The 25,453-nt window shown below is 41.0% G+C and overlaps 1 protein-coding gene across 2 annotated transcripts; it reads left to right on the top strand.

Annotated features, from left to right (window-relative positions):
- The first annotated feature begins 1,279 nt into the window (after positions 1 to 1,279).
- On the top strand, positions 1,280 to 23,742 carry LOC135500585 (serine/threonine-protein kinase tousled-like 2). Of its 2 annotated transcripts, none has more exons than XM_064792130.1 (19): positions 1,280 to 1,531; positions 4,665 to 4,747; positions 5,043 to 5,156; positions 5,529 to 5,657; positions 6,015 to 6,170; positions 7,777 to 7,869; positions 8,245 to 8,355; positions 9,054 to 9,190; positions 9,420 to 9,557; positions 10,249 to 10,416; positions 11,042 to 11,123; positions 12,408 to 12,499; positions 12,954 to 13,043; positions 13,212 to 13,381; positions 15,844 to 15,982; positions 17,836 to 17,947; positions 19,114 to 19,224; positions 19,938 to 20,038; positions 20,751 to 23,742. In XM_064792130.1, exons 1-19 carry the CDS (start codon positions 1,435 to 1,437, stop codon positions 20,848 to 20,850), a joined length of 2,223 nt encoding a protein of 740 aa, XP_064648200.1. In that variant the 5' UTR covers positions 1,280 to 1,434; the 3' UTR covers positions 20,851 to 23,742. The 2 variants fall into 2 exon arrangements, with proteins under 2 accessions (XP_064648200.1, XP_064648198.1); XM_064792128.1 differs by having other exon boundaries at positions 5,037 to 5,156.
- Positions 23,743 to 25,453: the final 1,711 nt, after the last annotated feature.

Raw genomic sequence — 25,453 nt, 5'->3', positions numbered from 1 at the left:
GACGTGATGACATACGCTCTCTTTCTCCAAGCATCGTCAATGGTAACCATCGTCTAACTCGGTTTACTGACTAGGCGAATTTTAGCGGGTGTGTATAAGATGAGACCTAGGACCATCGAAGTATAGCTAAAAACTGGCTATTTTCCTGATCAACAACTAAATATGAACGGTATACAATGTATATATCCCTTTGATGCTTGAATTATGCATGAATGGTTGTCTTCCCCAGTGAAAAATGTAGCTATACGTACATGTATTTCAAAATATTTCAATTTTTTTACAATCAGCATAGGCCTTCAATCAAAACAGCTCGGTTTTCTTCAGAATGAACACCACCATCGACAAGAAACGTCACACAGCGTCATCAGTAAGTCAGTGACGTCAAACTGGGCACCACCTGATATAGGCCAATACTTCGTCCCCAAAAGGGACGAAGTGCGAGCTGCCTATTTGGTTGACGAAACAATGGCCTGATTGGTTGGCTAGCCTTGTGACGTCGAACTATTTTTGTAGCGAGGGGTTTTCCTGTTATTCGTCATGGCTTCAGCTTAAATTAATGCGTTTGGGCCGGAATTCCTGGCTTTTTCGAGGTAGCACATAGGCTCGATGTACAACGTGGCGGATCGAGGCTATATAATGGGCTACACCTGATACACCATGATTGACGTCGCGGTTCTGAGCCGATAAATTTGATTCATGCCAGTTTACATTTGAGACGTCGCTTACATCTCAAATCCATAAACCCTGGTGGCAGCCGGCCAGCACGGCCTATGTGATGCAGTATCCATTGTGCTCCCTTTTCATTTTTACTGAGATGTGATGGCATTGCAGTAGAATGACCTTCGTTTCATTTTCCTCTAAGTTGAGGCTCATGAAATTTTGGTTGATGTTGCTGTCTCTTACATTACAATATTACAGCCTTTTGCCATCTTAAGCACATGTTGCTTGTTTGTAAACAGAAGCACATGTCAGATCCAGGAAGGGCTGCCTCATGTCACGTGGTACACTGTAACAGATGCCTTGATTGGGTAAGAAATGCCCCAGGTTATTGAGGTAAACCAATCAAGTATCATCTAGCATGTGTCATAGGTATTTACCCTTTAATTGCAGACGAAATTCTGCTAAATTTGCATTGCAATATGGCAAGAGAGTGCTTCAACAGTCTTTTTTCAAATGCAAAAGGAAAATACGCAAAATATTGACATCTCCAACTCTCAAAAATTTCCGGGATTACCACGTTCCGCTCGGGAGCAGAACGGCGCGCTAGTGACGTCACAGGAACACAACAAAGTTTGCTGCAGAGTCGGACCCTTCAGAAAACGTTGATTTGATCCTTTTAGAGCCCACACATGACTGTAGATTGGCCCATCAATAACAAGACTGAGGCCTTCCGGTGCTGCGTCCCAATTTTGCTGCCAAACCACGGCGCATATTATGAGTAAACCGACTACAACGGTGTCCAATTCCTGTGGTTCACCTGCGCCATCTTGGAATATCAGCACGTCTCTTTCGCGGAGTCCTGCTCGGGAAGGTGAGGGTACATATAACCAGTAAATTATATCGCTAAGCTCCCAGAACCACTTCATCTATCCCTACAAGTAAAACCGTGTATATGTCCCCTACCCTTTGAATCTCGAAATGTACACGATCTGTGGGTGATTTGTCAAAGATGTCATTTTCTCTCATGTCAACACACAACCTTCCACCCCCAGATCTGCAAGTAATTGGAATCGCCCATGATCCCCCAACAAGGTGATGCTGGCTTCTTCCAAATCAAGTTCTGAAAATAATCGAACTCTTCCACCTGCTGCTGTTCACTTCAGAAAAGATCCCATCGTCAGCAGAATCATTTCCAAATTGACTTGAGGAAATAACTTTGATATTTCACATTTTGTTGTTCAGTCAGGACAGGCACTTGTGTGCCTGACAAAACACACTTGAGTTTACACAACACGATCTGTGTCAGTGAACAAGTCGTCATTTTCGCTGTTTTCATGCAATCATGGTTTTGGTGTGTTTCTTTGACAGTATGATCCGACACCCATATCTTACCAAGGTGGCGTGAATCGTGATCCCCAATTTTTACCCAAGGCAGTCATCGCCACACACTTCAAAAACCATTCAACACTTTTCCCTGGTCAAACTTGGAAGTCAAATATCCTGCGCTGCGCTCAACTTGATCACTTTTTCACACTTGCAGTGCAAGCCTAACATGCACAATATTGCATTGCCACTTCTGCGTTACATCGCCATTTACGTCATGACGTTTTAAATTATAATAAAAAAGTGTACAACTGTTTCAAGGTCAAACTCATCGTGCGCAGGACCTTTGTTATGCAGACCATGTCATGTATTTGGATCCACTGTTTTCACTGGTTTGTGCTGAAGATAGACATTGATTGATAGAACTTAGGAGGCTCCTTCGCTCATGTCAGTGCACTCATTATCAAAGTAAGTTGTGCATTGGAAGGGTTGCACCTACGTTTTGGCTAACATGAAATCATTTGCTTTACGATTCAAGTTTGGGCCAAAATAGTGGTGCCTTTGGTCAACCCTTAACAAACCTCAAATGAATCTGCAGTTTTAATCCAATGAAATTGAAAACTTGTAAGTTCACTCTGACAATGACCACTCCTGAAAATTATGACATTTGCAGGATTTCCTATTAATGCCAAATGCATGATCTCATCTGCCAGCCATGGGGTATCATTGATCACGTACATAGTACATGTAACAACAGCAGACCCTTTGTATTGTACGCTGTGCTGTATTGTGAAAGACATCATTGGGGTACTGCTGTGAGGGTGAGAGCATGTTCGAATTTGGGTTTTTTTCGGGAGTGTTCTTAGTTGTTGTGCGGTTAGGGATGGTATGGATGGGTTACAACTGCGCGACAGGATGTAAATATTCATATGAGAGAGATAGAAAATGCCAATCATCGACCAGGCGGATCCTAAGTTGACATGTAGTGTGATGCCAGGTCACAGTGTGGTATACTTTACAAATTGAAGGCAGATGACTTGGCTGGCGCACCAGGGGATGTTTGGTGAGCTAGTCTACACACCAGAGGATATTTTAGCAGAGATCGACAGCCGTTTATTTGACAGGCCAACAACACACAGTTCGAGTTCTGGTTCAAAGATAGACCGACATAAAGATGGTGCCGGGGAGATGGCAGATGATTGAGTGAGAATTGTGGTTGGGATCGTGCACTTCGATTAACCAGATGGAGATGGGAGTCTCTGAACAAAAAGCAATTTGCAAAAGCTTGTAAAGGGAGGTGGACCAGAGCAGCAGCCAGTCATGACTCCTCTACTTGGAAACGTGAAAGGTTTAATGATATTCCAAGAGCAACTTTAGGATTTATGAGAGCAACATGAAACATTTCTCAACACAACAGTCTGTACTGAGTTTGCCACGCAATTTTCAGCCCTCTTTGTGTCTAGCCTAATACCATTAGACCCCGTGTGGTGGTGCTGAGGCGGCGGCTGCCGGGGGCCTAATTGAGTAATTCTAAACAATTTTATTTTTGTAATCCTTGACCAGAATTTTGGAATGGCAGGATCTTCGGCTAGGAATAAGTTTTAGTATTTTAATGACACAAACAAATTTCTAACAGTTTGTTTTTCATGAGTTGTTTGTTTCAGTCATATATTACACAAATTTGATTGTTAGTAATAGTATGGACAAGCTGATTTAATTCATTCCATGTTTTGGAATCGACAACCAACTTCTGTTATATACGTTGTCCCTATGTATATGCTCCCGCCAGGTGGCCAGTGTGTAACCGCTATTGGCCAGTTCCAGGCCACTCTCTGTAATGTAATCAAGAGAGTGGTCGAGTCACTCTGTCTCTGCTCCCAGTGCCCTTTTCCCTCAAAAGGAGAACATAACCTGCCATTTTGAAATCCGGGCAGGACTAGAACCTCGCCGGTTGGTATTAAGGATTTGACCCGCGTCTTGAGGTCGGAGAGTTTGAGGTCAAATAGTGTAAATTGGCGGTTCATTGTTTGTTGTATACCTCCGTTAATGACACATGTCAACTTCAGTACGCGTGTACTCTAGGGTCCAATCTGACTCGTCACTTGCCAACCTAGGGACCAAATTAAAATAACATAAAAAGTGTATTACTTAACTGGCATGTCAAAGAGGCAAGTCGAGTGGTTGTTGGCTGCCTTGCAATAGGGCATGGGGTCGATTTCAGGGAGAACTTCTGATTGTATTTCTGGGCTTTGCTCTGGAGGAACTAAAATTTCTGGCTCTTCTCAGTCCTTTGAATGAGACATTACCAAAGTTCCATGCAAAGGACCCGACAGCCACCAAGTAAGAAACATGAGTAGCATGTCGTAGTGGGCTCTGCCTGTCCCTCTGGAAGAGTCACTAGGCCAGTAAACCCAAATGATTCCCAACCGTAATGCTCCCCCACCTTGGAGGAGGAATATCCCCTGGCGAATAATTCCTCCTAGTGCAGAGATAACGCTGAAGAAGAACTGGCCTATTGGTGACCAATTTTATGTCTTGGACCTTGCATCTGACAACCAGGCATTAAAATCAAGTGAATTGGGCATCTGCTTGTAACTTTTGCACATTTCTTACCCAAGGTTTGATCCAGTAAGAACAATGGCAAGCAATGATATCTAATCCTTGATACTTCTTTCTTTTAGGGATGATGATGGATAATATTCACCCTGTACAATTAGACCCGAGAAAACAGGAATTGCTAGAGGCTAGGATATTTGGAGGAAAGGTGAGTGACCTGTTACAGAATGTGGAATTCGTCTTGATCTATCCATCCATAGGCAGTACAAGTAATCCTGGCTGAGGGCTGTTGTGCGGCGGCCTACATGACTGTGCAATAGAGACCAAGTAAAGATAAGAAAAGTAGATTCCTACTTAATCAAGAATTACAAAGAGCTGTTTGTACTATATTTATATTCCAGTTCAGGAAAACGAGTCAGTACTGATAAAAATAGCACTACTTTTGTGTGTGACACTTACCGACGCCTCCAAACAGTTCCTTTTCTTTTCATCTCCAGTTTCAGAATATGAACAGTCAGAGTCAGTCGAGTTGCTATACAATCCCACAGATCCCAGTGTCTGAGAATTCAAACACGAGTATTGCGAGCGTGGAGTCCCACAGTGGTGAAGAAGCTAGTGTAAGTCAAGTTCATTGTTTTAACTGTAAGAAATCGAATCACACTTTAAAGGAGCTCCATTGCTCACACTTAAGGGCATTAAGAGATTGTGCCCCCCTCCACGTGACTGCACACAGCACACGAAAAATGCCTTGGTGGAAACCTGAGCTGAAATATTATTCGTGAAAAATCCTGTGGCACACTGACCTTTGAGTGACTAACGTCTTGATTCGCTTCAGACCCAAGTGCCTCGCATTTCTTGCTTGCCACTTACATGTACATCCCCTATGGATTATGGAACAAAGGACAGGAAGTGTCCTAATCAAAAACATGTAGGAGTACTTGTGTTTGTTGAAATAGTGCCCGTCGTAAATAAAAAAGGTTCTCTTCCAGACCCCTGAGAAAAGCCGAACACCCTCGGGGAACGAGCGAAAAAGAAAACGAAAAGCAGACGGCGATAGTGGCAACGGTAAAAATCACAGAGGAGAAGGTGGAACAAAGAAAATAAGTGAATATTTTAAGGTTAGTGTGATAACTGAAAACCTCTCTCAAGTACTCGTAAGTCGTATATGTGACCTGTCACAGCAAAACCAGGCGCATGTCGCTCTGAGCTTGGCAGGTTGAGAAGGACTGTTTGTTCATTTCTCTATTGTCTGCCTTTTGTGAAATATGAGCACATCAATTTCTTCCATTATCTCCTGGTGTCATTTAGGCTCATCTTCTGTGCGACATGCGCCTGGTTTTGCTGTGACGGGTCACATGTCAAAGTGAAAGTCCTCTGACAAGGAGCAAATATGTGTGGAATATATGACATATATGTGGAACTTTCATAACGCTATGTATATAATGTACATTCATCAATTCACATCTCTATTTCAGTATCCGCAATCTCCGCAGCAGCAGACAATAAATATGTTGGGGTTACCAATAGTGCAACAGACTGTGGTGCAAAACAATAGCATGAATAGTTGTGGTAGTGGAGACTTCACGCGATTCCTGCAACAACCTGGCCAGTTAGGACACAAACAATCACAGGTAAATCTGAGGCTCTGGATGTTGAAAAAGGCTCCGGTGATATGTTGGTGCTGACGAATTCTAAAGCAACTAATAGTTTGGTCAGCTTCTCTTAACACACCCGTGTTTCAGTTGTGACCCTTGGAAGGCTTGGTGATACAGTTCAAAAGGCCATGATTAAGTCTTGTTCGGACGTTGCAATGTGGACGTTATACAGTATATACTGATTTCAGATTGCATCTCTGGACGCTTTCCCTCACAGTGTATTTGTTGCCTTCAGTGAAATGCCTTGCTTTCAGTTGTTCACTAGGGGTGGTGGATATTTTTAGTGGAAGATATAAATGCACATACCAAACATTCAGTGAGGTTGATAAGATAAAAAGTCAACTGGATCATGTTTGTGCAATGTCCCACGCTGACAAGGTTTGACTTTTTGGCTGGAGTCTATACAATACCGCAGTGTCTGTCGTCGTCTGTATCCTGTTTCAAAAACAGAGGCACGTTTCCTTACCACTAGGACTATAAACTTGAAACTTAGTACACACGACCCCGACCCCCCCCCCCAGGTCAGGTGACCTCTGACACTGAATTTCGGTCCGATCTGATTCCCAACTTGGCCACCAAGGGGTAAAAGTGGAATCCTAAGAAGTGTGATATCTCTTTAATAAGTGACTCGTTTTCGGTAAATTTTTTATGATGGTTGGTTCTCCTAGCAAGGATACATCACATATTGCACGATTTTGGGATTTGACCTAATTTTCAAGGTCACGGAGGTCAAATGGCTTAAATTGGCCATTTGAGCACTTTTAACTATGGCACGTTTCTTAACTGCTAAAGCTATGAATTTGAAATTTGGTACTCATGACTCCCTACGTCATATGACAACTGACACCGAATTTTTGTTCCATCTGATTCTCGACTTCGCCGCCAGGGTGCCAAAACTAGAGAAGGGAAAAAGTGCAATAGCTCGCTTTAATATTAGTGACTTGTTTTTGATAATATTTCTATAGTAGGCACTCTGAGCAAGGATACATCACATATCCTCCAGGTTTTTGATTTGACCTATTTGTTGAGGTCACAGAGGTCAATTGGCGTAATTTGGCCGTTTGAGTGTAACTATGGCACGTTTCTTAACAACTTGTGACTTAAGCTATGAATTTGAAACTTGGTACACATGATCCCTACGTCAGATGAGGTAACCTTTGATGCTGAAATTCTGTTTGGTCTGATTCTCGACTTTGCCACCAGGGGGCCAAAATTTAAAAAGTAAAGCGTGCAATATTTTGCTTTATTAGTGACTTGTTTTCGATAATATTTTCATGGCATGTACATCAAGTAAGGAAACGTCTCGTGTCATGTGAGTTTTTTATTTGACCTACTTTTCAAGGTCAAAGAGGTGAAATGGCTAAAATTGGCCATTTTAGTGTAACATTGGCACGTTTCTTAACCACTACAGCTAACAGCTTGAAACTTGGTACACCTAATACTCTCCAGGTCAGGTAACCTCCAACACCAAATTTCAGTCCCATATGATTGTCGACTTTACCCCCAGGGGGCCAAAACTGTTTAAATAAGCCAGCATTTTGTCTGTGTTCATTTTCTAACTGTGAATTGTATTATTCTTCAGACGGAGATCACTGTTGTTCATTTGAAACAACTGGAAGCCAAATCTGTGTCAGACTTAGAAAAGAAAGATAGTACAATAGAAGAGTTGACGAGGGTGAGTGTTTGTAGAGATTATTTTATTGCTGGAACGACAGAGCAGATCTCCGCATTTGAAAATTATCTGACATGAGATCTGTCCATCCGCAGTCAGGGAATTTTGACATGTAGCAAGCAACTGAGCCATAAATAAATAATTGTACAATTTTTACCCTAGGCGAATGCCACATTTTTTAAAAGAATTTCTGCCCCTATTCTCCTAGTTCCCCAGAAGATATAGGTCACAAATCTTTTTCACATGCAAATTGCCCCTCATTACTTGGAAATTTGACTATAATTACTTTTGGAGGATAACGGCACTGCCTAAGCTTTCTTAATGGCAGGTCACATTTGTTTCAGTGACATTGTGTTTATACAAACTTCTCTATTTCAGCAAAACGAAGAAATCCGTCGCCAGTTGACTGCTCAACAAAAATTAATAGACAAACAAAAAGAAAACATAGAAAAGTGTGTAGAAATGAATAAAAAGTTGCTTATAGAAAAGGTGAGTACCTGTCCTCACCAGTGGATTCTTATTCAAACGACGTGTTTGCTGAGTTGGTCCCTGTCTGACATCATACCTTGGATACAGACATGACGACATGCTGGGGCAAAAGTTGCACGGAGTGGTGTGAAAGTTTGCCAGGAGACATTATTGATCAAAACGGGTGGTCCTAATAGGGGGGCCGGGGACTGTTGATAGGGAAAATGTTCCTTTCCTGGATACTACTACTAGATGTGCAAGTGCAAGTGGTTTCTTAGTCATACATGTACATCATCTTGTTTACATTCCTGCTAGACAATTAGGTCGTAGGTGTCGAAAGGAGTAATGTTTCCTGGCAGGTTTTCATACTCAATAAAAACGTGGAAAGCACATATTGACGAGTAAGAATATTTTGTTGGAGAATTGAATGAATTCATAACCTTTCCTTCAGATCTGATATCTTTTGGGCAAGACCATCATATTATTGTAGATTGTAGTGGGTGCATTTTCCTTTCCTTAATAATATTATACATTTGATTTGGTTTTCACATTTCATATTGAGCAGTCTGTGCACGTGGAACACTCTCCTTCACTATTCTGTGTCATGAACTGTTGTCCAATCATTGCTTAAGACGATTACTGAGAACAAGTCATCATTTGATTAAAAGTTCCTTGTCCACTAAAAACTATTGCCTATTTTTGTTTGGTGTTGATTTCAGAGTACATTAGAAAAAAAAGCGACAAGAGAGAAGAGTATGGAAAATCGCTTACGACTTGGTCAGTTTGTTACACAAAGGCAAGGTGCTACGTTCGTGGAGAATTGGACTGATGGTTATGCCTTCACAGACTTGATTAAGTAAGTTTATGTCTTTTTCAATGACGCAAGTTGTCTGAATTTAACAGGTTTTTCCATGGTTGTTGAACATGACCCCCTGAATATCTGAAAATTTAGCGAGTTGTGACTGATAAGTGAGTATTAGCAGAAAGTAACTTATCAATGCCAGCTACCCTCCAATTTTCAAGTTCAATGAATTCAAAGAATTTTGGTCCTAAAACTAAGGATTGTCTTCATGAATATTTTTTAGGCAACAAGAAAAAACATCGTCCGAACGAGAGGAAATAGATCGTCAAAGGAAATTATTAGTAAAACGAAAGCCAACCGGTGCAACAGCGGGGAAGGGACGCCGTGATCATGACGGATTCCTTAAACCTGGCCAAGATAAGTAAGTGAATATTTTGTTGGTTCATCAATTTGCTACAGTAGATCTCGGAGGATATCTTTGGCTGTCAGAGTGGCACAATGGTAAGACCAAAGCAACGTTGACAAATTAGCGTCAGTACCTGTCACATTAATCTGAGGGCATGGCTTCGACTTCCAATTGGGGTACTTCCCTTTCTTCCCCCATGTGAGCACAATGACAGTTCATTTCAAAGCATCAAACATCAACATCTGCACCATTTCACTGTATCGCCAGTATCTTCAGTGTCTTCAAATCTAAAGTCTGGGAATCCCCAGGGCTGTCGGGAGTGGTGCAGTGGAATCATTAGCGCCAGTCACCACTGAGGTTCCGGTTTCCCAGTATATCATGTGATAGCGAGGGCGACTCTCTTCGACAGCGTAGGTTTCCTCTCGGGTCTCCAGTTTCCTCCTACTTACATTGCAATCGCCAAATATTGTTTATAGAGCTAATAATGTCCAAGTTGATGATCGGCGCTCAACTCAATATTTCTAACCCCTGCACATGTAACCCTCAGTCAAATGATGTAAATTGTCAGGAACTAAAGTTGAGTCCGATTTTGTTCACGAGTTGGCCAACATAATGCAAAAGATTTAAACATGAAAAGTGAAATGGAACATTATTTTTTGCTTGGGTGCAGTATCCATCAGTAAAAACCAACATGTCTCTCTTCCAGAAGCCTGACCTTAGTCGAATTCTTCGAACAGGATGAAATTTTGAAGTTACGCCAGGCATCTCTGAAGAAGGAAGACGTGGACCTGCAGCTAGAATTAGAAAAGTTAGAAAGGGAGAGAAATCTCCACATTAGGGAATTAAAAAGAATAGCAAATGAAGACAATAGTAGGTGAGGAAAACTGCCCGCAGAACTTCTTACAGAAATTGTGTCCAATCTTTATCAGAGGCTTCGCTGATGCAAAACATGGAGCACAGTTACAGTTGTGGGAAACGGCCTGAATATTGGTGTTTGGATTGAGATGAAGCTGAGTAGGGATCACTCTACTGAATTAAGGACCAAATGACCGAGTCAGAAGCATCTCTTGGGGTGAACTTGGACCTACTTCTTGGAAATGCCATTGTTCAATTATGAAAAAATTGAAGTTATGCGCATCGACAGAACTACTGAAATTAGACCGAGAATTCCTTCTCCACTGTAACGACATTTTTTGGTGCAAGTTAGGCTGAAGTTACATAGACCTCATTCGTTCATTTCCCAGGACTCATTTTCCCCTTTTGCTTTCGTTCCTCTGTAAAAGCACGGCCTTGTGGCGTGCATTCACCGAGGAATGAAAGAAAAACCCGGAAAGTGACTCGTGGTAAATGAACGAATGAGGTCTATGTAACTTCGGCCTTATGTTTGATGACAGTTTTGTGTTGTGCAATGCTGTGGGTTACTCCATTCACAGATTTGTTCTTTTTATGCCTTTTTTTTATCGAACTTGACACAAATTGTTATTGTTTCTCGTCTTCAGGTTTAAAGATCATCCAATTCTGAATGAGCGATATCTGTTGTTATGCCTGTTAGGGAAGGGAGGTTTCTCGGAAGTTCACAAGGTACAAGTGATTTCTTTTATAAACCATGTATTGTATCATTATAGGCCCCAGATCCCGTCTGGGGACTATATTGAGATCACTGGAATTCTCGAAACTGTTTTTTTCTTCCACCAACACATTTATTGCGGTAGTCCAGCAAAACGGCTAAATAAACCAGAAATCAATCACCCTTACATCACCAAACCCAATTCCCTGAGTATTTCGATACTTTTGAAGCATTTTTTGCTGAGATATCGTCTGATCGTCTTCTCCCAACATGCCGAAGCTGCGATTCAATCTGACATGCGCTGTGACATGCGCAGAGGCGAGACGCTGATACATTAGCATAAGCTCCGCCCCGTCATAATGACGTCATTATTCTCAGGAGTTGGTCGAGCGATGGGACGATGGAGGTATTATAAAGAAACCCAATTCGATTCATGGCCTATCGCAAAACGATTTTTCAAAACTCAGAATATTTTGATGCTTTAGATGCGTTTTTATGACTCCAGCTCTGGGAGCTGGAGTCAGTATTGTTTTCGCTGGGGTTTCTCCTACAATCACGTGACCTCTCCAACACTCGATAATGCACTCTTTGCGTCCACATTGTAGGCCAATCTTCGGCATGAACATGAAATCTAATAAGCGCAGTACTTAAATCAGATGTTTCTCTCGCCTTGAAAACATTCCTGGGTAAAATCCATTGAGATTAGCCGAGTTAATCTACTTTTTCCGTGCTTAAAATCTCTGCCGCTGAATTCTATAAATAGAAACTATTAACATCGCGGCAGTGTGGTTCCCATTGTGCGCCCTCCCACTTTACACCATGTCAGGAAGTTTTACGCAGAGGGCGGGCGTGCGGTAAGAAGAATGGCCAAAATGACGTCACGTTTTCCTGGCAATGCCTCTTGCCAGACCAGTCAAGCATTGGGAAAGCATCTTTAATTCAGACAACGTTAGAACTAGAAAAACGAATATGTTGCAAAAGTAAAAGCAGATTTCACCACTAACCAGTCAAATCTGAATACGACGGCGCAAAACGTTCTCGCTTTCTACTCTGTTGACATGACGACTACCTGGGGACTATCAAATTTGCTACCAGCAAATTTCGGAATTCTAGTTTCTCCAGTCCTCACCAGTTAAAAAACCTACAAATATTTATGTTGAGCCAAGGCCAAAGACATCTCAAGGAACATGTAGAAGTTGAATTAATTGGTGGCCATTGCAGTACAACAACACCAATGTACCTTAAACCTGTTATGTTTGAAATGCATATGTTGAGTGTTGCTCCAATCTTATTTGCAGGGTTTTGATCTGAAGGAGCAGCGGTATGTAGCATGTAAAATCCACCAGTTGAATAAAGATTGGAAGGATGACAAGAAAGCTAATTATATAAAGTGAGTCAAGCGCGTTTTGTGCCATTATATTCATTATGACATTAGGAAAATGCAAGATAAACATTGGAAAAACAAGAGTGAAATGAAAACTATCGTTACGTGGCGATATTGGGTGATGTGTAATGGATAGTACACAAGCCCTTGGTAGAATCTCCTCTCTCTGAAAGTTGTGCTTTACCATAAACGTGTGGATTATACCTTGCTTTGAATGGAAGCTCGGGGCTAAGAGGAGAACCGTTGTTGAAACATTGGCCATTTGCACATCAACCTTTCTGCTCATGAAATTTTGTTCAGATTGCTGTTTAGAAAGGTGCAGTTCTGAAGTTGGCTATGAAACATGTTAAGACCCCCCCCCCCCCCCACCATCACCACCACCACCATCACCACCACCACCACCACCACCACCCACACACCTTACTTATACTGGCTAAAGAATTTTCCTTTTATCTTGCAGACATGCAGTTAGAGAGTACAACATTCACAAACAGCTTGACCACCCTAGAATTGTCAAATTATATGATGTATTCGAAATAGACAACAACAGGTGAGTTTCTGGAATAGTCTTTGAAACAGTAGAAAAACAAACGGATTGAAGTAAAAAAAGCCCACTTCTTTAAAGGTCACTGAAACCGCAAACCCTTACTCCTATTATTATTCATGAGTAGTATACCACTTATTGTCGGTTGACCATTTAAAAAATTGCTTCTTCCAGTTTTTGTACAGTTCTGCAGTACAGTGATGGAAATGACCTCGACTTTTACCTGAAACAAAACAAGACCATTCCAGAACGTGAGGCCCGGTCGATCATTGTGCAGACAATCAACGCGCTACGATATCTAAACGAGATCAAGCCACCAGTCATTCACTACGATCTAAAACCAGGTACGGTCACTGTGTGCCAGGGTTATGCAACCAAAAGTCAAAACAAGCTTTCATCGCTTGGTAAACCTCGAGAGCCAAGACCACAATCTATTTTTAGCTCAGCTGACTAAGTCAGCCGAGCTTGTCAAATAAGTTGTTCAGTGGCGTCCGTCTATCCATCAATCCATCCATCCATCCATCCGTCCATCCGTTAAACCCATGGTGCACATTTTGTAACCGTAAGACCTAGAGACTTCAATTTTGCATTTCTGGATACTTCTGGTCAAACTCTACTTTCAAAACAAAATTTGTCGCCATTCGACCTACTTCCTGCGAGCGAGAGTGCATGAAGGAAACTGGCCTATATCGGCCTAGGAGCAGCAGAATTAGTCGAAATATGCTATAATATTATTATTAAGATAAAATTCTTGAAAATCTATTTTATTGAGAAAAAGTTCAAAATTTTAACAGGAGAGGGCGCTCCCTGCCTTTTAATTATTTCTGCCGATTCAAATTCCCGCCCGATGACGTCAGCCATCAATGAAGTCTCCTAATTTGCCAGTTCTCAAAACATGGCAGCTACACAACAAAAGCAGTAGCTCCAGGAATAAATCACTGTTCACTTCAGCTTCGTAATCGATTGTACCCCCACTTTATTGTGTTTTGTGTGGTGTTCCTATTCAATCAACGATGTAAGGCCTTATTATGTTGGTTTTAATTGAGAAGGTGCATTATAAGCGGCGTACGAAATACCGAAGCGGAGACAAAATGGCGGCATGTTGTTTACGCCTGGAGCTCAATGACACTCAAGTACCCAATTTTCTGCTTAAAAAGTAGTAGTCTGGTAGGCGATATTATCACTAGTTCGTTTCAGTGGTAGTCATAAGGTCTTTAGGGACTACTTTCAGAAATTAGTTCTTGAAAATTTGGCCACATTTCTGTGAAAACGATATCGGAAGTGCATGCTATGCTCTGTTCGCGATGACATCGCCGATGTATTTTGAAGTGGAGAATTCCCACAGTATGTGCAGTGAATTGGCATGATTCTGGTCGCCTATTAAGTTTTAGTTCTACGATTCTTTCATGAGTAAAAAGTAGACATTCTAAGCAATACAATAATGTCACTCCCATAAAAATTGATTGGAAATTGAGGGAGCTACGGCATTCTGTTTGTACAATACCAAATGGCACATTTTAAAAAGCGCTCATTGGACAACGTAGGGAATCACCAGAAATGACGTCATCGCTGGTCTAAATAGAAAACTACGGTGGCGCAGTAGAGCACAAGAAAAGGTTTAGCATTAACTTCGTCATGCAAGCTTCAGCAACAAAACGATTTCTCATGAATGATTTATTTGATCATCATCAGCTTGTTTCCCCTGATAGGTAAAAAAATGATTTACAATTTCCATCAAAGTTTTCTATTTTGTGTATAGTCACATGTTATTTAACTGGCAAGGAGCCAAGCAGTTTTGAATATTCGCGGGAAAATACTTCGTACTTGTAAACGAGGCTATGACAATGAGTATCCTCATTCATGGCATAAACTTCATGTTTCGGTAAATATTTTCATACGATGATTTCACCCGAATTATGGTCAGGATTGAGGAATGAACAGTGACATAATTATGTCAACCAAAAACATTGTTACCGTAGTGAACGCAAAAGGATATCAAATACCATGGAGCATGCCATTTTCATGCATAATGAACTGAACACCGGGAAGATATTAATGATATTAACTCAGCTGAGCGCCAGGCCCTTGGGCCTCTTGTTTAAGCCTTTTAGCAGTTAAATTGTCAATGTTTGACCGCGACGCATCAAAGAACGCGTGGTGTTGTGAATCTGAAATTTAGATTATGTTATTCCGGACAGTCGGGCAAGTAAATGGTGAAAAATAAACTGGTGATTGACCACGGAAATTTTTTTGATAATCGACAAATTAGACAGACTTTGATATTTCCACTCTTTTCAGCCAACTGGCAGAAAAAACTCAAAACAATTAGCAAAATTCGAAATTATTTTTTTCATCAATTTCTTTATATCTGTAGACTTGCCACAACAAATATTTTTTCAATACCTCTCCAAATATGTACTTGAGAGTTAAAAACATGCACTCGTCTAATTGATAGGCCTCAACCCTCCAACCTATGAATATTCATTAGTGGTCTTGTCTCTCGAGGAGACCTAGCAGAGGCAGACAAAAGACACCACCTATTGTTAATAGCAGAAAGTGATCCCGGCTGCTGTCTGGTTCAGTCAGAGCTCCTTCGTGAAGAGATGGCTATGGGTGTTACATCTCCATGGCATATACATGTAGTGATTGTAACTTACCAGCCTCTATGCACTCGGTGATGTCACTGACAATCTAGTCTTATTTTGTCTCTACACATTGCTTGCTGTTCTGTAGCTGATATCCCCTCAAATGTTTCAAGGCTCTGTGGTTTTGTTTCTTCAAATTTGTTTGTTCCTTTTGTTTCCAGGGAACATTTTACTAGGATCAGGGAACGCAAGTGGAGAAATCAAGATTACTGATTTTGGTTTAAGTAAAATAATGGAGGAGGACAAATATCATCCTGATAGTGGTATGGACCTCACTTCACAAGGTGCAGGGACCTACTGGTGAGTGTCTGTCTGGTAGGAAGAGATAAAACCTATTTCTATAAGTCACCTTGGTTGCTGCCTTCATTTGGTATGTGCAACCCTTTCAGTATGAAACTGTCTAATTCTTTGTTGCCCAGTAATGTGACAACTTGGAAATTGGGCGGTATGACCCCTTAATTCTGTCTGGTTTTCAAAATCAAGCCTCAGTGGTGAGCCTGTAGCTTGAAGATACTGTCTAAAGGTGGCACACCACTTGGACATGGCAATGTGTGCGAAAACAGACCAAATGAATTTGATGATAGAGAAATGTCCATGAAAACCCATGTATGTAATGTCTGGCGTGTGGCAAACTTCCATCTTTATCATATTGGGAAGACAAGGCCTTTGCTAAACAAATGCGCAGCAAATGAGCAACAAGTACTAGGACCTCAGTTGCGTGCTTACAAAGAAATTCATTTATTACACTTCTTTGGTGAGTTCAGCGTTTGGGTAAAAAGTTTCATTTGTCTTCGCCAGTTGATTCTCGAGTCAAATTGGCCAAAAAGATATGGAATTATTATAGGCCCCAGATCCCGTCTGGGGACTATATTGATATCACTGGAATTCTCGAAACTGTTATTTTCTTCCACCAATACATTTATTGCGGTAGTCCAGCAAAACGGCTAAATAAACCAGAAATCAATCACCCTTACACCACCAAACCCAATTCCATCTATGAACTATCGCAAAAGTATTAAAACAATCCTGAGTATTTCGATACTTTTGAAGCATTTTTTGCTGAGATGTCGTCTGATCGTCTTCTCCCAACATACCGAAGCTGCGATTCAATCTGACATGCGCTGTGACATGCGCAGAGGCGAGACGCTGATACATTAGCATAAGCTCCGCCCCGTCATAATGACGTCATTATTCTCAGGAGTTGGTCGAGCGATGGGACGATTCGATGGAGGTATTTATAAAGAAACCCAATTCGATTCATGGACTATCGCAAAACGATTTTTTCAAAACTCAGAATATTTCGATGCTTTAGATGCGTTTTTATGACTCCAGCTCCTCCCTCTGGGAGTTGGAGTCAGTATTGTTTTCGCTCAGGTTTCTCGTACAATCACGTGACCTCTCCAACACTCGATAATGCACTCTTTTCGTCCAAGTTTTAGGCCAATCTTCGGCATGAACATGAAATCTAATAAGCGCAGTACTTAAATCAGATGTTTCTCTCGCCTTGAAAACATTCCTGGGTAAAATCCATTGAGATTAGCCGAGTTAATCTACTTTTTCCGTGCTTAAAATCTCTGCCGCTGAATTCAATAAATAGAAACTATTAACATCGCGGCAGTTTGGTTCCCATTGTGCGCCCTCCCACTTCACACCATGTCAGGAAGTTTTACGCAGAGGGAGGGCATGCGGTAAGAAGAATGGCCAAAATGACGTCACGTTTTCCTGGCAATGCCTCTTGCCAGACCAGTCAAGCATTGGGAAAGCATCTTTAATTCAGACAACGTTAGAACTAGTTAATTAATTTGCAAAAGGAAAAGCAGATTTCACCACTAACCAGTCAAATCGGAATAGGACGGCGCAAAATGTTCTCGCTTTCTACTCTGTTGACATGACGACTACCTGGGGACTATCAAATTTGCTACCAGCAAATTTCGGAATTCTAGTTGTAATATTGTTATTTTCAGGGACGTGTGGTATTTCATGATGAATATGATACTGCTACCGTGTCTGATCCTCGTCAACATTTTGCTCTCATTCATGTTCTCTCACCCAAAAGCTCTCGACTGCATCTGTATAAAATGAATTCCTGCAATCTGGTGACTTAGATCAGACAGTCGAAGAGACTTCTTATTATATGCAACATTCTGTTTTAGGTATCTACCCCCAGAGTGCTTTCATGTTGGTAAAAATCCCCCCAAGATCTCATCAAAAGTGGATGTCTGGTCCGTCGGTGTCATATTCTATCAATGTTTATATGGAAGAAAGGTAAGGAGACTGTTGAAACTGTCATTACATGAACATTTAGCAAATATTTTATTTTTGTTTCCGGGGAATTTTTTGGAAGTGGAAGCTTCCAATGTTTATGCCGACTTATCGGTGGTGAATATCAGTCCTAAGTCTCCTCCTCTCACCGCCGACACAAAGGGCCAGGTAATCCGTCGGGACACATCATCATAAACGGGGGGGTACTCTTCTTCTATACAACATGCACTGTGTATTTGGGTCAGGTCAGCATTCCTGGAACTGTTGCTCATTGAACACCTGGTCTACAATTATGATGGCTTTCAGTGCGTGTCTCGTACGACAACCATGAGTGAGTGTAATGTTAGTTTTGTCACGATATGGACGCATGGGAAAGAAAGGGAATGCAGGGAAACTACTGATAAAGTAACAGCCCTTCTGACGGCCGATCAGGGGGGAGTTATCGGCGGTGAAGGATGGATATACGCACAACGAAGGTGGATCGGCATGCCAGTGTTGGCCACTGATGGGTCAAACATGGACATCAATGCCTGATGTCTGCGTCCGGCACTTGCAATAGTGTCGTAAAAAATTATTATGTTACGCATCCTCAATTTGACCTACATTCTGGGCTCTAGGCGGCCATCTTGCAGTATCTTGATTTGTCAATATCTCAGGAACGCTGATAGCAAGATTCATGAAATTTTTACTGTTGGTAATTTTGATGAGACTGGAAGTGGAAGCAATTTTATAGCAATGTGCACAATGGCAAGTTTAGGAAAATATCATTTTGTGAAAATGCCAAAACAGTTTCATTGAGTTTCTGGCGAACTGTTGCATGTGATATAAATTCAGTATATGATCTGGCTCGGCTCTACTGGTGTATAGTGATGCAGGCATGTCATCTGCTACCCACCAACTTGACCTAAGTTGTACAGATGGCGTTGCAGTGGCGGCAAAGATGGAGATTTTGCCAGATGCACGTGGCTGCATAATGACACCAAAAAAGGCCCCTGTATGGAATGGTTCGAACGGCCCGGTAGTCAAGAGGTTAAAGAAAATGTAGATCTGTATGTGCTTCAAACTTATACGTTTCTCCTGAAATTCAAATACTTCATTTTTGCATCGAAGATCCCATAAATGCCATTTTTCGAGTTGCTTTGCCCTTAACTAAGAACTTCTTCTTTCAGCCATTTGGACATGACAAGTCACAAGCAGAAATTTTAGAACACAATCTAATAGTTAATGGTCCGGAAGCGCCGGAGTTCCCTGCCAAGCCTCCAGTTAGTCAGGAGGCAAAGGTATGTGTTTCATGATCACTTACGCTACAGGAGACATGTTCTCAAATATTCCAAGAGGGTGTGTCACTTTAGAAAGAAGCAGAGAGACCTCATGGGTTTATACCCAAAACTGACACGTCACTTGTACCTTGGGCAACTTAGGTAACTTGATTTCACTTGCCATTCATTCCTTCAATCCTTTGCTGGCGATCGTTGCTGAAGTAGTTCTCCATGCCAACTTAATCAACAGGAAGTACGGTACGTTCCCAGGGAAATACGCTAAATGTTTGCCAATCTGCCAGGCGTGTAAAATCAGAGAAAGTATCCTCAAGAACTGCCTTTGCTTCTGTTTAACTGCCCAACCCTGGATGCGATCGGCCATGCAACAAAAGTATCCGAATTGCACTAAGTGGTAATTAGGAGAAAGCTCCTTTGTGTCATCTTCACTTTTGCCCAGTATGACGCACTGGCTCCTAGGAATTCCAGTAGTGTTGGCATTTGACATTGTCATGAATCACTTTTCACTGCCTTCCAGTTTGATCATCAGTATCTGATTGCACTCATTGATTTTCTCTTGCCAGAAATCTCTTGGTCATGTTGACCTACCTTAAGTCGCCTGCAGTCTCAATCTTTCTGAGCTGGAGAAAATCAGACACTTCAGGAGTATTCTCATTATTTTCATTTTTGATATCATTCTGCTGCAGGCTTATAATTTTGATGACCTCTCATTTCAGAACTTCATTAGGAAGTGTTTGGCCAAGAACAAGGAGTTGCGACCAGATGTGCTTTTACTAGCCAGTGAAGATTACCTCAAGTCTCCTTCACAAAAATCTAAGTAAGTCTGAGAGTTTTGCTCTGTAGGTAGGACCTTTAGAACCTTGAGCAATCCCAATGGATCATGCTGTCCCGAGAGTGTTGCTCTGGAGGGAGAACCTTTAGCAATCCCAATAGATCATGCTGTCCCTGAGAGTGTTGCTCTGTAGGGAGAACCTTTAGCAATCCCAATGGATCATGCTGTCCCGAGAGTGTTGCTCTGGAGGGAGAACCTTTAGCAATCCCAATAGATCATGTTGTCCCTGAGTGTTGCTCTGGAGGGAGAACCTTTAGCAATCCCAATGGATCATACTGTCCCTGAGAGTGTTGCTCTGTAGGGAGAACCTTAAGCACTTCCAATGGATCATGCTGTCCCTGGGAGTGTTGCTCTGTAGGGAGAACCTTAAGCACTCCCAATGGATCATGCTGTCCCTGAGAGTGTTGCTCTGGAGGGAGAACCTTTAGCAATCCCAATGGATCATGCTGTCCCTGAGAGTGTTGCTCTGGAGGGAGAACCTTAAGCAATCCCAATGGATCATACTGTCCCTGAGAGTGTTGCTCTGGAGGGAAAACCTTTAGCAATCCCAATGGATCAAGCTGTCCTCGAGCGTGTTGCTCTGTAGGGAGGAGCCAGGGTAAGCCCGAGTCTGGAAAGGGTGAAGTATTCAGGGCTTAAATTTCCTGTTAGCATATAAAAACTTGATCTCAATTTAAGTATCTTTTTCACTTTTCAGACATTCACAAGATGCAGTTTCATCAAACTCCTCCTCCATGTCCTCGCTACCGCTAATCCATTCACCAACGCCAAGTTCCTTCATGAGTAACGACCGATGATACGAGGGGGCACTGCAGTTGTCTTCTATATACACATTCAGACTTTCCATGTTTGTTATTAATTTATATATAAGGTGCATGGAGCGCGTGTATACGATACAAATGCCAAATTCGGGAGTGCTTGGAGAATGAAACCAGTAAGGAGATCTGCCTGTACATTTGCACTGCGAAGTGACTTTACCTGAGACCAACTGCTTGCTGGTTCTGCGGAATAGAATGTGAGACACGTATTTCTTGCTAACACATGTTCTATGAGACATACCACAGTCCTTAAATTCACTGATGCTGTGATGGGAGAAGTAACTTTCTAGATGGGAAATATTTGTCATGTCTGCCAATGTACTTAAAATGGATGGATACCGTATCTTTAAATTTCAAGAAATCTGTGTTGCCAATGAATTTCCAGTAGAGATGATGAAAATTTCCTGTGACAAAGTATGGATTGATTAAGGCGGTTGGCTTTTGGTTCAGGGATGGTTTCCCTCCTCGGATGCACATACGATCAGCTTAGCAGGCTGTACCTGCCATCATATAACAAAAAACGTTTACCTTTATGCCAATTAAATTGTGCTGGTGTAATGTGATACATAAAAAATAATGGACTGAACAATGAAGATATTCGAATTGTGGCATACTGTCTCGCAGTGTTTGCACCCACCTATCCATGCCACCTAAGTGTCTATAAATCTTCGAGTGCCCCAACATTTGACGATTTACAATGATGGCAGTAAAACAGTGAAGTGAATACATGTACATTTATATGTACGTTTTTGCTGTACGTTTGTTAAACTGCAATACAAGTTCAGAATTACATTGTACTTGGAAGTGCATTTTAAAAATTTGAAATTATGTTCAATGAAATCAAGATGGCTTGACCATATAGCTTGAAATTGGACTGGCTTAGTAATAGTATATTAGTACTCCACTCTATGATTGCTAATTTCAGACTGTTTGCTGTTCATTTCATTTTGGAACCATATTTCATTATTTTGGGTATTTCATTTTTTGGGGAAAAATGTTTTCTGCAAGCACCGCCAGACAATATGAAAGGTGTTGATTGGTTGCATTTCAATAATGCATTTTTTGAGTGCTCATCAGTCTAGCAGTGGTTGACTTGTCGACATGCGGGTATGAGCAGTGTCACTGCAGGAGTGCAGTGTAGGTGTGATGAAGCACCATTTCTGTTTCCAAATTAGTTGTTTGAAATGGGTCATGATTTCTCTGGAATTGGATTTTAAAAATTCACAGTCCTGAGTTGTGAACCTGAGCGAGTCTTATATGTGGCCAGATTTCTTTCCGGTAACTTCTCATGTTATCACCTCGACTTTGTTCATTGATATTGAGTGCTTGTAAAAGTTGGGGGGGGCAAGGGTGTCTTTGTTATATGTTAACACTGATGTATGCTTTAAGATCCTGTCTCCCTATGTTTATACATAGCTTTGGGCCTTTACCTTTATTAAGTCAAGAACACAGAGTAACAACAAAATTTGTTGATCACTTTGGAAAAAAGCTGTTATTTTTACCAACTTTAAATAAATCTTGTCATGGCTCACATACATCACCCCTTCGAAGGTCCCACATCATCTGTATCTAATACTTTGTTATTTTCAATCACCATCTTCATTACATAATAGAATGATATGTCAGGCCAAAAAATTAATCGGTTACCTATGATATGGTGTGCTTTACCATCTTTTTTCCTCCAGTAACTGGTTTCGGTGGTCTAATCTTAGGTCTGAACTTTTAATGTCTTGCTTTGCAGTTACCTCTGTTTCATGGTGCCACTGATTGGAAATTGTATAAAATTGCCCAGAGTTCTAACTGCAACATTAGGCAGTCTGGTGGCTTGGAGCACATTTCTAATTGCTGTGATCAGATGAGAGCTGAAATATTGGGGCGGGGGAGGGCACCTGTATCTATCAAGACAGGTGCACTGTAAGTTCTAAAAATGTTCATAAACGAGATCTTTTGTCAAAATGTTTATAAATGAGATCTTCTGTCAGTCTCATGCGCAAGAGAAAATATCCCAAGTATAAAAAATATGATGTCAAAAAGTTGATAGGCCTGAGGAATTTTATCCGTCTAATTGTAGGATTTTGTTGTTTTCAGACATTGGTTGGGATGAAATTTAATCTTGAGTAAATTGCAGTGCTGACTTATCTGTACGTAGTGTAACTCCATTTAATGGTAATGTCGATCGCTTCAAAATTTATCAGCAATCAAGTTAAAACCAACCAGATATTTCATATTGGTACAAATAAAGCATAATGCTAGAAATTTGGCCTTTTCCTTTTTAGCTCACCTCTTAGCAGAGGTGAGCTTATCCCATACCGTGGCGTCCGTCGTCCGTCGTCGTTGTCGTCGTCCGTCGTCCGTTAGCAGGGCACGTTTCGTAACTGTTAGAGCTATTGAGTTGAAACTTGGTACACATGTACCCTTATGTAATGACACCTTGGAGACCAAGTTTCGGTCCGATTCGTTTCATGGTTTGGTCATCAGGGGGCCAAACGTTAAAAGTGAAAATATGCAATATCTCCCTTAATAGTAGTCGGGAAATTTTGAAAAAAATATGGTAGGTACTTCTAGCAAAGGTGCATCATATATCCTCCGGGTTTTTGATTTGACCTCCTTTTCAAGGTCACAGAGGCCAAATGGTGTAAATTGGCCGTTAGGATGTAACGATGGCACGTTTCTAAACTGCAATGACTATTGATACCAAATTTGGTACACATTTACCCCTTAGTCAGGTGATCTCAGGGACCGAAGTTTGGTCCAATATGATTCACCACTTGACCACCAGGGGGCAAAATCCAAAAACCTTAAAAATGTGATTATTCCTTAACTTCTTGCCCGATTGCCACCAATTTGATATCATGGGTACATCTAACCACCATACAGTATATGTCACACAGGTTTTTAATTTGACCTTCTTGTCAAGGTCACAGAGGTCAAATGGCGTAAATTTGCCGTCAGGCCATAACTATGGCACGTTTCTTAACTGCAATGACTATTGATCACAAATTAAGTACACATGTACCCCTTGGTCAGGTGATCTCAGGTACCGAAGTTTGGTGCGATCTGATTTGCCGTTTGGCCTCCAGGGAGGGGGCCAAATCCTAAATTCTTCAAAATGCCATTATTCCTAGTAATGACTTGCCCAATTGGCACCAATTTTATATCATAGGTACATCTAATTCTAACAACCATTCAATGTGTCACCCGGGTCTTCTTTGATTTGACCTGCTTTTCAAGGTCACCGAGGTCGAATGTACTGTAAATTGGCCATTTTGGGGAAATTGAAAAAGCTTGGACCTACATCAAACCTAACACTACATGACACAATACCATGCTCTTTATCCATCTTTCCTCCACATGAGGTGAGCACAATGGCCCTGGCCATTTCATCTGTATATAAAACCAGTTGACATGACCAGTGAGTGGAAGGGCCAAAGGACAGTGTTCTGATTATGCTGTTAGTTCTAAGTTCGTTTTGGAGGACAGGTTTGAGCTTTGCAGGTTGGCACCAATATCTAATATCTGGGTGTTTAAAATGAAAGAAAAGAGGAAAGCATTTGTACATTTTATCTGTGATAGCTTCTGATAGGATTAAGTAATCTGGATAGGTGTTTATGTTTTAGTAACAGATTGTCATGTCCCATTTTAAAATATGGTTGGTTAAAATGATAATAACAGAAGTAGGCAGTGTCTGAGAATATTAAAATGATTGCTGGATGGATTTTCAAATAATTATGCTTTCAGATGGTGTAATTTTATGATTTGACATTTCAGCCATTTAAACCATGTGTATGGTGATGTACATTGGTTTTCTGCGAAATTTTTGAAAATTGTATTTTCCTTTACATGTAATCGTTTTGAAATATTGCATTATATCATATTTCTCCATGTTTGGCAAAACCATTGGCCGAAAAAAACGTTACAGTTTTCGTGGCAACTTCTGTTACTGTGGTAAGATTTAGGCAGGTAACAAAATGATGAATGGAAGTATTAAAGAAGTCTGATATTTTGGTAGCAGAAGACAGTGATTATCGAAGGACTAAGCAATACTCTACTGTAAGTTAAAGGTTTGTTGATAAATAGAATGCTGTACAAAAAGGTCACTGATGTATGAGAAACTTTTTTTGAGGAATTCAGTAACCTAACTCCATTTGAGTGATGAATACATGTATTTGATCATACTCCCAACAGCACTTTTAGTTTATCTGTTTTAGACTCTTAATAAAGAGGAAAAAAATAATCACAAAAAGTTGAGAATAATCACAAAAAGTTGGTCACATGGCACGTCATGTGACCAGATATTCTCCACTTTTTGTGGTTATTTTCTATTTTACATAAAGTCTAAAACAGATAAATCTAAACTGTTGATGTGATCATGTGCTGAATACATGTTTCTCATTTGAAGGAATGCAATGATCTTACTTTACTTGAGCAATAGTGAGCTTCGTAAACCTTGATGAGCTTATAGTACAGCATTTGTACACCTCTATATGTAAACATACCCTTAACGTCATATTCCATCTGTATATGTCAGAAAATCATGAACCATTCCTTGCCTATCTTGAATTATCGTTTGACATATTCTATA

This window comes from Lineus longissimus, chromosome 16, assembly GCF_910592395.1.
Source record: "Lineus longissimus chromosome 16, tnLinLong1.2, whole genome shotgun sequence".
Classification (NCBI taxonomy): domain Eukaryota; kingdom Metazoa; phylum Nemertea; class Pilidiophora; order Heteronemertea; family Lineidae; genus Lineus; species Lineus longissimus.
This window is presented reverse-complemented; position numbering and strand designations above follow the sequence as displayed.